At 37.3% G+C, this 17,433-nt stretch overlaps 1 protein-coding gene across 8 annotated transcripts; it reads left to right on the forward strand.

Moving 5' to 3' along the window:
• Positions 1-912: 912 nt before the first annotated feature.
• Positions 913-17,082, forward strand: CDCA2 (cell division cycle associated 2). Of its 8 annotated transcripts, XR_004841610.1 has the most exons (16): positions 913-1,226; positions 1,730-1,860; positions 2,473-2,626; positions 3,441-3,643; positions 4,379-4,454; positions 5,332-5,567; positions 5,939-6,026; positions 6,534-6,754; positions 7,187-7,265; positions 7,915-7,964; positions 8,999-9,139; positions 9,866-10,058; positions 10,564-10,778; positions 11,180-12,049; positions 13,077-13,289; positions 13,777-17,082. XR_004841610.1 is itself a non-coding variant. In XM_035891379.1 (15 exons), the coding sequence occupies exons 1-14, from the start codon at positions 1,001-1,003 to the stop codon at positions 12,011-12,013; spliced, it is 2,832 nt and encodes a 943-aa protein (XP_035747272.1). In that variant the 5' UTR covers positions 913-1,000; the 3' UTR covers positions 12,014-12,049; positions 13,777-17,082. The 8 variants fall into 8 exon arrangements, 6 of the variants coding, with proteins under 6 accessions (XP_035747272.1, XP_009634076.2, XP_035747273.1 ...); XR_004841609.1 differs by having other exon boundaries at positions 11,180-13,289; XM_035891379.1 differs by lacking the exon at positions 13,077-13,289 and having other exon boundaries at positions 10,579-10,778.
• The last annotated feature ends 351 nt before the right edge of the window (positions 17,083-17,433 follow it).

Genomic DNA, 17,433 nt, shown 5'->3' on the forward strand with positions numbered 1-17,433 from the left:
CCCCCGGGATCGGCCGAGGGTGGGCACTGGTCCCTCACACAACCACGTCTCGTTTGCGTAACCAGGTAGATGCCGGCATTGACTTTTGCTGTGGACTTAAGAGGGGAAAATAAAAAAAAAAAAAAAAAAGCGGTCATGCGGTGTTTAACAGCTTAATTTGCGTTACGCAAGCTACAGAAAAACGGGTACGTTTGTGGAACCAAAGTTTCAGGCTGACGTTACTGAATTCTACGTGCTTAAACCCCGAGACACTAAGTGTGAAAAAATGTTGGCGCCTTAAACTTTCCAATTAAACTGCTGGTACTTACCGCAACACTTACAGCAAAACGATCGCAGTGTGATTGTGCTTAACATAATTTTATACGAATATGAAGTCTAAGCTTGATAAAGAGTGAAAGCATAGCCTTGTATTTCTTTACTCCTGAAACACTTCTGTTGCAGATTTATATTGCCATGCATTTTTCTTTATAGCGTTACCCTTTTGTGTCCTTTCTGTGTAGCTTTTTGGAGGTAATGGCTTTCCCTTTCCACCATGCTGTTAAACACCTTGTTGCAGGAAAAACCTAGGTTTGGTAGAAGCTGGAGAATGGTAGCGAACTCTTGCCCTTGCCAAAAACCTATTAATATATCTTTTTGTTCTTGATAGGTGTCTGTAATTACAGGAGAGCAAAGGCTGACAGAGTGTTTCTTAAAATAAATCGCTAACAATGCGCAGACGATCTAAGAATATAAATGCTCCCCTGGTAGTTAAAGAAAATGACAGCAGATATACTGAAGATAAAGCCCTGATCTGTCAAAAGACCGGAAGATTTGCAAAGTGACTAAATCAGAAGTCATAAAGGCGTCCAAGAAGGAGAATTTAAGTGTTGGGAACCAGGCACAGTTGCAAAAACGCACCCTGAAATACACCAAAGGCCTTGAGAAGGGATCATACCCCAACAAGGAGGATGTTGATGGCTGTCAGTTTACTGAATGTTTTTTTGATACACTCCAAGGGGATATGGTTGGTGAACCTACCTTGCCTTTGAACAGTAAGGAAAATCTTTCAAGAAGTAGACCTGTTCCCTTGGGGGATGAATGCTACTTGACACCTAGTAGGGACAAAGCAGAAGAAAAATCTGATGGTGGAATATCAGAGAAACAGAGGAAAAAACCTGTTGATTTTGCAACTGTAACAATTGCTGAGTTTGGGATTACTCAAGAAAGTTTTACTAAACGATCTATAGGTAAGGCTGGAGCGACTGATGAGTATTGTCCTTCTCAGAGGGACATCTGGAGGTCATCTGGTCCAACCTCTCAAAAGCTTCAATTTAGGCCTGGTTCAGGTTGTCTGGCCGAGTTTCAGTATGTCCAAGGATAGGACTGCGATAGGATGTTGCTTTAATTCCCTATTACCTTTTTTTTGTCTGGTTGGTTAGGTGTCAGTGAGTTTCACAAGGGAGTACTAAGAAATTCTGCAAGTATTGGTAGGCAGTTCCTTAACTAGCAGTTGATAAAAGAAGCAAAAGAAAGACAGCTCCTCACTTGGTGTATAGTTCAGTTAACTTGCTTTTAGGAAGTTAATTCTCTTTTGCTCAGGAAAGTTTCTTGAGCTGAGCAGCTAACTTTGGATGTTTTCATAAATAGCACTCTAAAAAAGAAAAAAAAAACCATTTCAAAGCTGTAGGTATTCTTACTAAAAAAAAATTTTTTGTTCTTCCCTCTTTCTTTCCTCCTCTGCCTGTTTCAGGGAAGTCTCCAACTTTGTTAAAATTCAGACGAAGATCAGCAATTGGAGTACGGGGATCACCAGAAAATAACACCCTTATTCAATACATTGCCCAACAGAGAAGCAAGAGGCAAAAAGAAGCTGTTACACAGGTGAGAGTCTTCTCAGTTTAATTTCCCCCAGGAATCAACATATTCTGGCAGAAAGAGAAGGCAAGTCTCAGGAAGAAGCCACCAGAAGGAATAACCCCAGCCTTAAACTTTGTTGATTTGCCTTGGACACCCTGCTTCAGAATGAGGGGATGTTACAGGTTTGTTTGTGTAGAGTCTGGAGGTTTTTCTCTGTGTCTAGCTTGCTCTTCTACTTTAACTTTTGTTTACCAGAACCTTTACTTTTCTGCATTTGCCATGCTTGATTTTTGGCTAATTAAAATGTTGATAGTTCAAAGTGAAGTAAATACTAGCATAAGTGACTTGGGTTTTGATCAGGCTTGTTCTTAGCTCAAACTAGCATAGACGGTCAGAAAACAAATTCTGGATATGGTCTAGAGGGACAGATTATGAAAGGCAGTAGAAAGTAACAGATTTCTTGATACAGTTCCTTTTTTGCATGTTTTTACAATACCACTACCATTGCAGCTAGATTCAATACAGGATTTGCTTCTTTACTGAGTTTGTTTTAGGCCAAACTACAAATACAAAGTAATAAAGCCCATGTCATCTTGGGGAGGGGAAAAAAGTCTCATGAGGTTACTTTTATTTTAGCAGGTTAGTCCTTTTAAACATGAAGATGTCAGGCCATTGAAGGACAAAATAGATGCCTTTCAAACATCTTTTAAATCAGTACAAAAAGCGGAAGGGGAAACTGGCTTCTCTGGACTGTCACAAGTGGATGATGCTTCCCAGGAAGCAGGCTCTTGTAAGTTGATTATGTTTCTGGTGAATGATTTATCTTAAATATTAGACCTTCCTTTAAGCCAAAAAGTACAAAACTACAAACACTTAATGTAAAACAAACACAAAAACTTCCTTTATAAAGGGGTGCCACGGGTTTTTGTGTTTGGCTTGAGGTTTTTTGTTTATCTTAATTCTTAGTGCATCCTGAATAGTGGTTTCTCAGAATAACCCCCAAAGAAAAATGAAGATTAGTATTTTTTGTGACTGTTTTCTTAGCTTTACTTTCTAGATTTATACCCCTTAATTTACTTTTCACTAAGCACTAGTGTCTTCACACTTTTCCCATGAATCTCGAGAATGGTTTTTATGACAACCAGTTTTAGGTGTTGTAACTGTTGTATCTCTTGATCGTGATGTGCAAACTTTTGTTTAATAACTTTGAAGTGCAGTAATTTTAGAAAGCACGTTACATTACTGTGGTGTTAACATCCTTATTTCTTAATGAAAATATTAAGTATTGCAAAAGCAAGTCAGGGCAGGACTGTGTTAACTGAGAAGATGATAGTGTAAAACAAACTACAGTGCTTCTCTGGTATTGGTGGTCTTAACATTTATATGAAAAGAATAACTTGCTTTGTTTTGAAGATTTGGTAATGTTATTTTCAAAGTAGAACTAAAAAAAAAGCATGTCTTTTTCCTGACTAGAACATTACCTAGCTTCTTGAACCTCACCATCCTTTTGGTGAAGAAACACAAAAAGAGCATTCACTGAAAAAATCTGAAGTTTGTCTTTGTGGTTTGTTGTTTGGTGTTTGTTTTGTTTTTAATTGATGCAGCTCAGAACAAAGTATCTTTTACAAAGGAGTGGAACCTGGATCAGTGGAGTGAAAAGTTCATGTCAGACAACAGTGGAGCTGATTTGAAAGAAAATTTAAGACAAAATTTGACCAACAGCAGCAAGTCTGATACCAAGATATGCACAATCTTGTCTTTACACCGAGATGTGGCTATCGCTGAACCTGTTGCTGCTGTTTCAAAGGTACTTCTATAAGTGTGGGCAAAGAACATGGAGCAAACAAATAGCACAGCAAATCTCCCTTGTAAGGATTTTATTATTGTCATGACACGACAAGGGAAGCAAAATCTGGCACGGACACTGATCCATTTGGACTAACAGTGACCATAGCCTGACCTCGGATACCTGCTGCTGGCTCTTCTGAGGCTGCGTGCAGTGTTCTTTTACATGCAGTTGTTCAATGTGGATGCTATGAGCTGTTCTAGTCAATAAGATTATACTCTTTCCTGTTAATCACATAGAAAAGCTTATTTTATTTTAAAAGGCAGATTTGCAAGTAGTTATACCACCCCACTCCCTCCTTGAATATTGAGATTGATTTGACAAACTTCAAGTTCTTTGGTTGGTCAGATAAGTGTCACCTGTTGGTTTTGGATTGAAAGGTTCAGGAACCAGGTGAAAAATATTTTCTACTCTATTTAACAAAAGTTTACTCAGTTGAGGACTGAGAAACCTCAGTGCACCTCTTCTGTGGTGATTGCAGTTGCTACTTGTGATGCTAATAGATAATTGCTTGAAGCAACACTTTGAAAAATATCCTTCATAGATACCACAAATGAGTAATGAGGACAGAGGCAAAACAGATTTGTGTCAAGTGCTTCACAAAAAACTCAGCAGATTATATTTTTTTATTTCTTTATCATGTTGTGTGGCTGTGTGTATATATATGTATATAAAATATTGTAACTTTTTTGCTAGGAATGGGCTTATGAGCAACAGAATCCTATTGAGTCGGAGGCTGTTCTAACTAGAGATATCTTAGAAACAGGCCATGGTAAGAGGATTCATCACTATTATAATCTTTGTTATATTCTTATTAGAAAGTAAAAATACTTAGAATATTTGTAAGGAAATGTTTCACAAGCATTCATCCCATGTCTGTCATCTTGCCTGCAATTTATAATGCGGTAGAAACCTGATAGAACTTTGACATAAAGGCTGATGGGGGAACAAAAAAAAAAAAAAAGTACTGCAAATGATGATCTGTTCAAGTGCTGCTGGAGAGGAGGCTCAAGTCCCAGTTTAAAAACTGAATTCAGAGCTCGTTCAGCACAGCATTAAACATGTTTTTACTTAAGCACAGTTCATAGGAAGGAAATAGCTTTTATGAGAGGAGCTGAAATATTTGGAAGGTGCGGTAGGGCCTCTTGGGTGGTATGTTAGCAGTTTCATTCTGATAGAAAAAGCAAGCTCAAACTGAGGCACGGGCTGGGAATAACTGTTTAGAGTTTCCCTGTGTTTTGTTAGTCAGGCATTTTTAGGGAAAAGTGTAGTTGAGTGGTTCATGTCTGGGAAGGAGGGAGGGATGCTAATGTACAGAGTCCCTCTCTGTACATCAGAGAATGCATGTGGTTTTTTTCCCCCAGTTTATGTGGATGAGAGAGAAATCTTCACGCAAAATGGCTTTTCCTTCATGCAGTGCTCCCTTTTTCCTCTTGTCTATTTTGTAAATTTCTCAACATATGAAATGTAAATGTGGCACAGTAATAGCAGAAATTTGGAAATGAATGGATTTTTTTCGAAATGCTCAGTGATGTTGATGCCCAGAATCTATCGAGATGTGCACCTTTATAGTTCATGTTGCTAATACTAAAGTCTTCTCAATTTTACTTCAGTCTTTAATTGTCATTATCTGTCTACTTGCTCTAAAGATTTAAGTTCTGACCACATCACTAAAGACTTCGGAAGTAATGTTGTATTGGATCTAAGCAGAAGGAAAGTTTATTTTGCGGAAGAACCGAGCCTGGAAATATTTGATGAAAGCAAGCCACCTGTCACGCCGCTGCAAACGGGAAATATTGCATGGAATGAACATACACGGAGTGGCTCCCATCTGCGATCTGTATTAAAGAAAACACCGGTGAAACAACTAATTAATAGCGTAAAGGTTGGTTAACTGACTTGCATGGAGGTACTAAGGATGAACTTCTGCAGTCATTGAACTACCAGAAGTTGAATCTCGGTTAAAAATACTTTTTGACTGATTGACATGCCTCAGAAATAATTTACTGCTATCAGTGGATACCTGTTTGCTGTTTAGTCATTTAGGAAGCTTTGTTTGAAGCTTTCGTGTTATGAGATGATCCATATGTATGTTGTTGAGTTTTATTCATTTAGAAAACAAGTAGGTTTTTTTAAACAATAGGACTGATTATTGAATCTTGCTTATAGAAAAATTTATTTTCTCTTGATTTCAACACGAACATTATTTTAATTAAATGGTATTGAATGGATGTTTGTATCACTTAAACTTGGTAGGAATACTCGAACAATGCAGCTGGCAGAGGAGGAGGTGAATCTCTCACAGTTTCCAGTTGTTCAGAAATCTCTGAAGCATTGCAAACAGGTCAGATTCCCCTTTTAGGTTTTTTAAATAGGCCGAGCATTATGTGGGATCATCAGGTTGTGCCTCTTTGGTAAATCTGAAGAAATGATACGCATTAACCACCACTGAAGTAGCTCGTGTGTGTCATCCTCCCTTGTGAAGTAGCAAATAAGGTGGCCAAGGAAAATAATGCCTATAAAAAAAAAAAAATAATCCCACACCAAAACTGCAGAAAGCCTTTAATACCAGAATAGAATCACCTGGTTTTCAACAAATTTTACACTTGTCAACTGGAACTTGTGGGACTTTTCTAGTCTTCTATTCTCTTTCTTCCTTAATTCTTGTTACTGTAATAAAGCTACACTGAAAATTCTGGTTGAATCCATGGGACATGTAAAGGTGGTATTTCACTGTTTGGTTGGGGGGGTGATTTTTAAGAGAATGTTAAGACCCATATAAAGACCTCGAAAAGTCTGCATTATGAAAGTTCCAGATTCACTAAGCAGTCTGTGTGTTTTATTATAATAGAGAAAACTGAGAGACATAGCTCTGAAAAGGCAAAGAAGAAAAGAGTTACCTTTGGAGAAGTTCTAAGCCCAGAAATATTTGATGAAACTTTGCCTGCAAATACTCCATTGCGCAAAGGAGCAACCCCAGTCCGTTATCTGGGATTACAAAGCAATAGCCCTTTTGCAAGGTTAAGTCTCCTTGAAGAACCGCTATCCCAGCCAAACTTTGATTGCAGTGATGTAAGTTTTTTGTTGTTTTGTTGTTGGTTTTTTTTTTTAAGCTATAGAAACTTCCTCTTAGTTTCTGTGAATGTTCAGTTTTTGTTTAATTTTCCCCAGTCTGCTTTGAAAAAAAAATTTAAAGTATTAAAATACAGTCTGATTGAAGCATTAGAATGACATTGAGAACTTTTTCTTTTGCTTTAGGAATACTAAATAGCATTTTGGCCTGTAGAGCTGTGTTTAAAGTTGAGTACTGGTAGCATATGAAATGTTTTTTGTCTTGGCTTATTCATATACTTTTGATACTGTATTATTGCCATATATAGCAAATGAGTTGCTGCATTCTTTAAGGGGAAAAAAAATTTGCCTGGCTATTCCAAATACTAATGGACAAAGTGTTTTTCAGTATAGCATATTGCTAAAAAATTAAACTTTTTTTTTTCCCCAAAGGAATGTGTTGAACCTCTTCAAGAGTTAGTGGAGGGTTCTGTTGCTGCAGAAGACCTCTTTCCTGTTGAAAGTGCAGAAGGTAACCCCAACTTGTATTTTTGTCATTAGATAATGTATCTTTCTGTATCTGAAAATAGAGAGATGACACAGAGGGTTTTGTTTGTTTGCTTTTATACAGGGGATATATTTCAGTTGTGCTAAAATTTAAATGCTTTTGATTTCTTTTAAAGGTCTTTGCAGTAGCTGCAGTGTTTACCTATTTTTAGGCAAACTTGATGTTATTTGACCTTATGGTATTTTTCTGTGAAAGTCGATGATCTAATTAGACCTACCGCTTTAAGTAACTGGGCTTCCTGTCTTGATTCTGATATGGTAATTTTGATGTTTTTAAAAGAGCAAGAAAGGCAGCAACAAAAACAAAAATTGAAAGGGGTTGTGCGCCTGTGTGTGTGTGTATCTATGGAAGCTGTGTAAGTGCTAATTATTTTGTTACCAAATCCACGCAAGTTTTGTTTTCCTCTGTTATGTAAAGCAAGCTGTCAAGGGTTGGGGTTTTTTTTTATTAATCTTGCCATGTTTGATAGTCCTTTATGCAGAAAACATTAATCAAGACTAAGATGACTAAATACACTGCATTATGTTAGAAATGGTGTAGATAATTTCCTCAAAAGTTGATTAACTTTTTGTGTTGGTACTGAATCAATATTTTTTTTCATACATAATAACAGAAACTGACAAATCTGATATGATAACAACTCGTTCTTCTACTAAAAGGAAGGTAAGTTTCTTGAGTGACGGTGGTGTTCTTTTGTTGGTTGTGTTTTTTTGTTTTTTTTTTTAACTCCTTCAGGCAGAATTGTTGTCTGTTATACCTCCTGATGCTTGTAAGAATTTTTTAAAGCCTCAGGTATGAGGATTGCATATATCCAGGTATATGGAAATAACTCATGCTAGTGCAGGTAATTGTATATAAAGGAAATCTCGTTTTTGAGTGAAAGTGGTTTTCCAGTTATTAAAAAACATTTTTTATTATAGTGTGACACTTAAATTTACTATTTCTATTGAATTTTCCAGGAATTTTCCCAAATAGACTGACAAAACTTAGAAGATATTTTTTCATGGGATCAGGAGCTTCATTCATAGGAATCTAAAAAAACTGTTCTCGCAGAAAATTGAGGAGAATGGAAACAAAGTTTTCTGTCTAATTTTTCCATTTGGTTTAATTTCTTTGACATACAGGAACATGAGATAGAAGTTAATGAAGTCAAGTTTATTCTGTGACTTGTGACATTTTTTGGTATCACTGAGAACGTGGTTGTGTTCCCAAGTCCAGTGCTAAAGATCTCCAGTCTTGTTAACCTTTTTGTCTGCTAGCCATAAGGCAGCCAGCATATCATACGTGTAACTCTTCTGGTTGCTGGAATTTTAAGGTGGATAGAATTTATTGTACAACCATTTCAGTGCTTTCAGACTTCAGTGTTATGCAGTTCTAGTGTGCTTTATTGGAAGGGGAAGGCAAAAAAAAAAGTAATAATGAAAAAAATTACCCATCTTTTAAAGAAATTAGCTGAAGATGAAAATTTACTATTTTCTCATTAGCGTGTCCTTTTTGTACAAATAGAACTATATTGTACTGTGTGAAGAGACTAGCTCTATAAATCTTAATTTCCAACTGTGTCTAGTTCTCATGACCTGCTATATGAAATAATGGAGACTAATTACAAGGTGATTCTTACGACTGTGGTGTATTTTTAAAAAAAGGAAGCATATGCATGTGCACCCCAACAACTTAAAGTTCATGTTCCTCAACAGTGTAGCACCATTTCAGGGGGGACTGAAGTTAACATCTCAAGAGCCACAAATGCTAAGAATGCTAAAAATACTAAAAATCCAAGGAAGAACAAGTTTCAAAACCAAACAAATATAACCACGTCTGCTGCCAAGAAGACGCAAGTAAGTGACAGCCCACTGCAGTTGGTGAATGCTGCCTTTATTTCCCTATGCAAGTGTCTCTTCTTACTTGTGTGGTTTATGTGATTATTTTGATATTTATAGTAAAGATTTTCTAAAGGGTGTTAATGTTTCCCGTTGCTGCCAATATTCTCTTCATGCCTGTTTTGTTTTCCTACAGTTACTGCCACACCACTCTTTCTTACTGCTTGTAAAAGCAGGATTTAAATACTTGTAGGACAAAAAGGATACTTTATGGAGGTCATTGGGGGGGAGTCACTTATCAGACTTCTGGGACAGAAGATGAGTTTGTGATTCTGCTCTTACCAAGCATATGCAGTAGTAGTTCTTTGAACTTGCCCAGTTATATGCTATAGTGAAGTATTGTAAAGGTGTGAGACTTCTGAAAAGGTTTTTGCTTTCATGTATTGGAAGGGAAAGCACATGTTCCTTTTCAGACTAAGCAAGAATGAAGAATCTGTAGTTTTGAGCTGAAAGACTAATTTCTTTGACTTCCAGATCCGGTTAAATGAAACAAAAATCAGATCGCTTGTTTGAGAAGTAATTCTCCTTTGCTTTGAGTTTTTAAATGAATTTGTAGATGTCAGAATGAGTGGAACCTTCATTTTAGGGGAAATGATTGTTATCCATCAAAAGCCAGCAATGTTGTCACTTATTTGTTGGAAACTATTGTACAGTATCATTATAATTACTTTGTGCTCTATTCAGTCTTCTCCATCTTTTCAGAAAACAAAACATACAAGCTATGGGAAAAGAAGAAAGAAAAAAGTAAAAAAATCTTTATATGGGCAAAGAGAGATGGCTTCTAAGAAACCTCTTCTCAGCCCTATCCCTGAAATTCCAGAGATTTTCTTTTCTGCCTCGTCTCCAAACTCACCAGAGGCAGATGCATTTATTTCGGGTAATGTGGTTTTTTGTTTTGTTTTGCCTTGCTCTTTCTGTTGCTTCTAATTTTTTATTTCAACAGTTACGTAAAAAAATGGTTTATAGTTATCTTGAGTTCTGTGAAAAGGTGAAGAGCCCAGTATATATTATTTACTTTTAACTCCTTCTGTAATAGTAGAGTCCAGAGGATCTAATAGATTAATAATCTGCAATTTAACTTCTGCTGGACTCCAGTGTAAAGCTGACAAAAAAAAAAAGCGCCTCTCTGTACTGTACTTTGACTAGATACTGATATTTTCATAGTCTTTTAAAACTGGTAAGTTGGTCATAAATAGTTAAATGATGTGTAGAAGCTTTCTGTTGGCTTGGGGTTTTTTTGTTTACACTAGTTATCTGGAATGGTTGTTTAGAAAGTTACTTCTATGTAGGTAAAATACTATAAAGCTATTATTGCAATATTTAAAAAAAGATTTTGTACATTCACAAGTAGTCAAGTAACCATGTGTTTTTTTGTAATTCAGAGGATATATTTTTAGATAATACCAAATCCAGGAATGCTCACAAGGATGTTCAACAGAAGCCAGTGGTTGAAAGAATGGGAGCAGAAGACATCTGTGCAGTTCATATGTATTCAAGCTCTAAGGACCTGGACGCTGTGGAAGCCAGCACCTCCAGTGATGCAGTGTTTCAGGTGTCAGATGGTGATCTGAAGTCTGTTTCTGACATTCATGATAAGGTAACTGATTGATATGCTTAAGGATACTGCTAGAAAATAAGTCAGAATTGTGCTTATGATGCTGGATCGAGAGAGTAATGTTTTGGGGGAAGAAAAAAACCTTACTCTGAGTGAATAAATGTTGGAACCAGCTGCCTGGAGAGGCCGTGGAATCTTCATCCTTGGGAGGAAGTATTCAGAACTCAGCTGAACAAGCAACATAAGTTTGGCCCCACATTGGAGCAGATTCCAACATACAAGATTCTGTAGGCTGGTTGGTTGAGGCTTTTTGAGAATGACTAGACTTGGTGAGGAAAACAGTAGCAGTTGTTTGGTTGTCAGCTGTTTGAAACCAGTTCCTTGTGGATTACCTTTTGCCTATATTTAAAACCAAAACAATTCGGTTGTTTTCTTTTTTTCAGTTTTCAAACATTGTGCCAGATGCAAAGTGTGGTTTTGATACATCTGACTATTTCCAGCAAGGTAAAGAGACTGCGTATGTAAGAGAAGCAAAAGAAAGTCATTCCGTGACAGAAAATGAGAACTTACAAGGAAGTCTCCTAAATAAGGCAGAGCAGATAACCAGGCTAGAATTTCTAGAACAACAGGACACTAATGTACGTGAGGGTGTCCAAAGAACTTGGTGTCCACAAAAAGATTCTATAAGAGGTAGTCCACGAAGAAGAAGTAGTGCCATCTATTTTCCCCCTGTTGAAAAATTGGAAATAACTGGAAACCATCTTCCAGTGTTTTCTTTTAATGTGGAAGAAGTCTTGTCTGCTCCTCAGCTAAACAATGACTCCTTAGAGCCTTTTGGAAAAAGGAGCGGTGGCAGTGGCAAAAAATGTGTGAGACGCAGCATGAGATTTCATAAAGATGCAGAAACTGAAGGGCTTGCATGGATTCAAGTACCCAGTGAGATTGAAAAGAACCCTCCCCTGCTACCTTCTGCTCGCAAAATCAGAACAATAAGCACATCCATCCTTACAGAATCTGAGAATATTCACCACAGAGAACAAAATCTCACTCAGTTTTCAGCACCAGGGAAGGAGAACAATGACTCTGTTCATCTTGGTGGTGGTTCTTGCAAAAAATGGAGGAAGAAAAGCATGTGTGTATCTGCACCTCAAGAAACAAGAATGTGGTCTCAGACCCGGAAAAGGAGCATAACAAATTCTGTATATAGGAAGGACAGAAGTAACCAAAAACACTCTGAAGAAGTAGAAATACCTCTTGAAAGTAACTCTAACATTTAGCGAGGTTTCAGCTACCTCTGATTTTCTGAAGTGAAGGTCAGTATTAGATTCTTGTGTTCTCTCTTAAGTGCTGTTTTCTTCTCTGTCTCACTTATATTTCCTTACTTACTATTTCCTTATTCATTTTCTGGATAACTGAGATCTGACTTTTGATGTGTAAAATGCTTGAAGATCAGAACCATGTGGAAGACCTAGCTTGGCTCAGAGCATTGGTCTGGTTAAACAGTCATGGCAGGTAATCAAGAGGATACAAATTTTTTCTCCCATGATGAACTGAATTTGACATCTCCTCTATTGCTTACATGTTTTCATATTTTTAGTGCTGTCTATAGAGCAATAGCAATTAAACACTGCTAATGTTAAAAAACTCAATAAGTGACCGACTTTCTCTGCAACACCAAGTTCAGTCATTTCAAGAAGGCAAAGCCTAATTTTTCTCAGCTCTAGGGGCCAGTGAATTTTGTTGCAAGATACAGCAGTAAGAATATACAACATCTAAATAATGTTTATGCATACATTTCTATGCATGTTACCACAGTCTGGGATTTTCTTGTGTTTAGGTGAATACGTTTACAGTTGTGGTACCTGCACAAAAAACCTGTGTGGGTTTATTGCCCTTGAAACTTAGTCGTGACTGTTAGACTGGCTGTTTCTTGCTACGTTTGCTCTGCTCTCAAATGCACAATCAATACATGAAGTTGCTAAAGGGAGACGCGTCAGCAAACACGTGTGAGACTCGGCTGTTTAAGTAGAGAGGAATGAATTTGATAGTTCAGAAGTATGGTCTGACAAGTTACTCTTTAGATGATTGGGAGTTGATACTAATCCATATTTTGCTGATCCCTATTTTCATTTTTTTGAAAGAATGGGATTCAATCTTAAGATTTTATTATATTTTTGAAGTGTAATTGAAGTAGATAAAAGTGAATTTGTCTGTAGTAGTTAAACCGTGATGTTGTACAATATGCCCTTTCAGCTAGAATTGCTTTAAGTGTTGAGGTTTTCCCTGTACTTGATCATTCCTTCTAAATCGCTTTTGAAATCTGCATGAATTTTCTTCCAGATTTCAAAAATATCCTAAAAAAACCCCCTTGAGATTCTCTGCAAATAAGAAAGAAGTCACTTCTGGCTTTAAGGGGAGGAGTAGAAGGCGAGGAAGCTGTTACCATCTTCTGAAAATACTTTGCTTTACCTTCTGTGCACGAGTAGGGGTAGAGTTTCTATAAGGAAAACTAAATTTTGTGGTAGAGTTAATGAATTCTTCTCTGGTGTGAAGGTTGGTAATTTTTTTTAAAAAAAGCTTTTAAATCCTTATTGTATATAACCTTAATCTTTAAAAATTAAATTGGCTAAGGAAAGTGAAACATTCACCACAATAAAGCTGTACTTCATTTCTGGACGCTTCCAATCTTCAGTGTTCATACACCGTACTAAATACAGTGGATATTATTCAGTAGTTGACCTGTCATCTTACTGTTTTCATTTGTCTGGTTTGAACAATGCAATAAAACGTGATGACTGTAGGTGGTCTACTTAAACATTTGCCGTTGCTTTCATTTTTCATAAAGTTGTGTTTCAGCTCTAGTGAAATACCTGTGCCAGCTTGAAGGAAATAGCTTTCTGTTGAAAATGATCTCCTCTGTGACCTTGTTTTTGACATTATTGATGTGGAATAAAATATTTTATGTACTTGGCAGCTTTTAGAAAGCTTAAAAGCAAACAGAACAGTTTCATTTTTATGCATGTTTTACTTTTCTCTACAGACATCATCGTTTTTTCCCAAGACAAGAACTCCTAAGGCAGCTTGAAAAGAAACTTCGCTACTTAAATGCTGTTCATCTTATGCTACTTTAGAAACATAACTGAAGTTATCAAACCTGTCTCCCTGATGTTTTATTTTGGGGTTTGCTTTCGTGTCACAGTGAAAATTTTAAGATTTGCGAACAGAAAGGCAATAGGTACTCAGGTTGAATCTTCTTGTGCTAGCAGTATATTGGCTTACCAGGAGAGGGCAGTCTGACATGAGGTTTTATGGTTGTAACTGAATATGAAAATAACATCATCATGTACAAAATCTTTGAAGAGGTGCTAGCTAAGGTTAAAATCTAAAGCTCCTTGAGATTAAAACTAATAATAGCTGCTACTTCTAACATCAAAAAAAAAATATCAAAGCAGCAACTGAACTACACACCAAAATTAATCTGGAAAGCAAATGCTTATGCACTGTATTGAGATATGACACTCTATATAGAAATCACATTGTCGTCTTAAACAGGCGCAGCTGAGCTGTTAGGGTTTACCTAACAGCTTTTAGATATGAAATCTAGCAGTGTGAGGGGAACCTTTGGAGACTGTGGGCGTTGGATACTGAATACCAGACTTGAATAGTCAGGTCAAGTAAAGAGTTGTCCTGGAGGAAGAGGCAATAAACTAGTTTGTATGATACTAGAGGGCTGAATGTAAAATGCTGCCTAGAACATGCTTTTTGTGATGTTGCTGTCCTATGCATCAGTCACAGAAGCAATAGAAGAGAATTCTCCCTTGAGGTTTCTTGAGTGGATAGGCGAAGTGCACTTTAAATGTGAAGTGAAGTGTAAGTAAAGTCAGAAGTAGAAGAGCCGAGGGTAAGGAGAAGAAAACAAGGCTTGGATTTTCCTCCTGGCACAGCTTGGTTGAAAAGGATTGTTAGGAATTATATGTATATGCTTGACAGCAATTTGCATGGCTTTAATGAGAGTAAGGTTGGAACCTACAGGGAAATGAAGAGGTTGCAGTTAACGGGGCTTAATCTGGAGAGGACTTGAGAGGAGACAAGTCTTCAATTATGCAGAAGGTTGTTGTAAGTGGGGTGTGTGTGTAATAATCTGTTCTCCATATCTGTACTGAATGGGACAAGAAATAATGTGTTTAAATTAGAGATAAATGTCTCTGTTAAACATTAAGAATAAGTTCCAGCAGCAGAGATAGTTGAGCACGGAAATACATTGCCTTGGGAAGTTGTGGAATCTCCATCACTGGAGTCTTTTAAGAACAGATTAAACAAGTATCTGTCAGGAATGACATATGATCCTTCCTAGGGGTAAGGATAGGGCCTGGATGGCCTCTTGAGGTCTCTTCTGGCTGTGTTTTCTGATTGCTAGAGATTAGGGTTGCAAGAGGTGATTTGGGACTCGCCTGATAGTTAAGACCTGAGATAGAATCTGTCATGGAATAGGGAGCCGGAGAATCACTAACACTGGGGGCTGTTTAGCATGGGAAGGAACTGGGGAATCTGGGGGAAAGCCCTTCATGCAAGGCTAACAAAATGGTCTTAGTCCTTGAAACGCTCAGATCTCATGTGACTGCTCTTCCTCAGAAGAGCATCTCTAGACTCCTGGAATAGTCTAACCTACAATTTGGTGGCCATACCGTTATGCAGGAAGTGTGAACAGCAGAGCAAACGATGCTGTTCTATTTTCAGATTTACTTTTCTAAAATTGAGTTAACATAACCTCTGAATGATCACCAACTTTTCTGTCCCTATTCAATCAACAGAAGCAGTCACTTGTCTTCATTGCCTTGTTGGGGGTGCAGGAATTAAAATTAAGGTATATCATGTGTGAGTGCAGACAGGTCTCAAGTCAAGATAGTCTGAGGTTCCAGTTTTCAGCTGTTAATTGCAGCACTATCTGGAATAGATTTTAGTAGTGTTCTGCCACATTAGGTTAGCTTAGTCATTTTAATACTACCTGCACTTTTATCTGCAACGAAGTCCTTGGACAGAAGAATGCACAAAGCAGTGTAAAACTGAGTCATGCTTTTGTTCCATCAGTGAAGCATCACCAGGCAGTATGTTGGACTGGGGAGCCGGCTGGTGCAGTCTCCCAGAGCGAAGGCTAGCCTTTGTAGCCTTCCATTTAAGTCACTGTTTTGACTTTTTTTGTGCAGTACTGAGCTCCCTGTCAGTCTGTATTATAGTGGCATCTAAAGAAATGTATGGTGTCGGCCAGTCTTTCACCCTCTTCATTTACTCTCCCTACTCTTCTAAAGGGAAGCTTTTTCTCTCTTGGGAGGGTTGTTACAAAGATTACTTTGTTTAAAAGTACTTCACTAACGTTAAGTGCTGTATTGTAGAGACTTTAAATGGCTTCAAGCATGGTAATAGCTAGCACTAAGTGTATATTGCTGAATAATTGCATTTAGCAGATTGCTATGTAATTATCATGCTCTGACTGGCATGGAGGATAAGTGGTGGGTCCTAGAAAGACTGATTATTATGCCACTCTGTAATTATGATGTAGTTAATAAGTAAGAGTAATTACATATCACTTTTGCTTGCACTATCCTATGAAGTGCAGTCTTGATACATTTTCACATAGCTGAGTATCTGACAGCTAGCAGTAAGGAGTGTGTCACAGTTGGAATGGGCTTTGCTTAAATTTGCTTAATGTTAGTGGCAGAAGGTACAAAGAATGGCACTACTTATACTTGAATTCTTCAGAAAGTTTTAAAGGGGAAGTGTTAGTATTTTCCAGGAACTATTTATGCCAATATTTTGCCATAATTAAGATGCACTTAAGTTACAAAAGTGGAGACGATATGACCAAGTTTTCTCACATGAGTTGAGAAGTAAAATAGTTTTCTCAACCTGACGCTCATGGTAAGCAGGGGAAAGAAAACAACAGGAATAGTATATGCCTTTTTTTTTTTTTAAACTTTGAAATAATCATTGTAAATAAAGCTTCATCTAGACTTCAGCTTATTTTTCTCTACTTGCTTCTGACTAATTGGGCAATAGAAGGGGATACTGGAACACCTAAGGGTTGCATATGAATTTCACTAGTGTGCGTTCATCTAGTCTAGCTGCTGTTTAGAAATGCACTAACATGTTTGTGCTCTACTCTTCTTCCTCACTCTGAATCCTCTAGCACTCTTTTCATTCACTTAGACCTGGAAAGACTTTAGTGATGAACTGATCTATGCACAAGGAAGGAAACAGAAAAGCATTGTTAGATCTATGTATAAGGAAATGGAGAGAGGGGGAAAAAAAAAATCAGCCATTGAAGTATGCCAAGTATAGCTTAAGCACACAGAACAGGAGTGGGCAGTGAAAGAAATTTCATTTTCAAGCTGCTAACGGGTAGGTAAGCAATGGAAATCTAAAAACAAACTGTAAAGTGTAGTCGGGTATTCCTTCAAATTGCACGTTTTCAAAGTTAGGAGGTAAACAGTGCAAATCAAAATGTTTTAACTTGAAATAAGGGAAGGTCTAATTTCACCGTGTCCCTGTGGAAAAGATGAAGTTGTGCCTGTGACTTATAGACAAGAAGGCTAATGTATTAGTTTTGTAATTAAGTCCTGTAAATTGTGCATAACAGAGCAATTAACTACTTTAACCAAGCTTTGGAAAGGGAAGAAGAAAAACCTGTGTGCACTGGGAA

Source organism: Egretta garzetta, unplaced genomic scaffold, assembly GCF_000687185.1.
Source record: "Egretta garzetta isolate BGI_Z169 unplaced genomic scaffold, ASM68718v1 scaffold233, whole genome shotgun sequence".
NCBI lineage: Eukaryota > Metazoa > Chordata > Aves > Pelecaniformes > Ardeidae > Egretta > Egretta garzetta.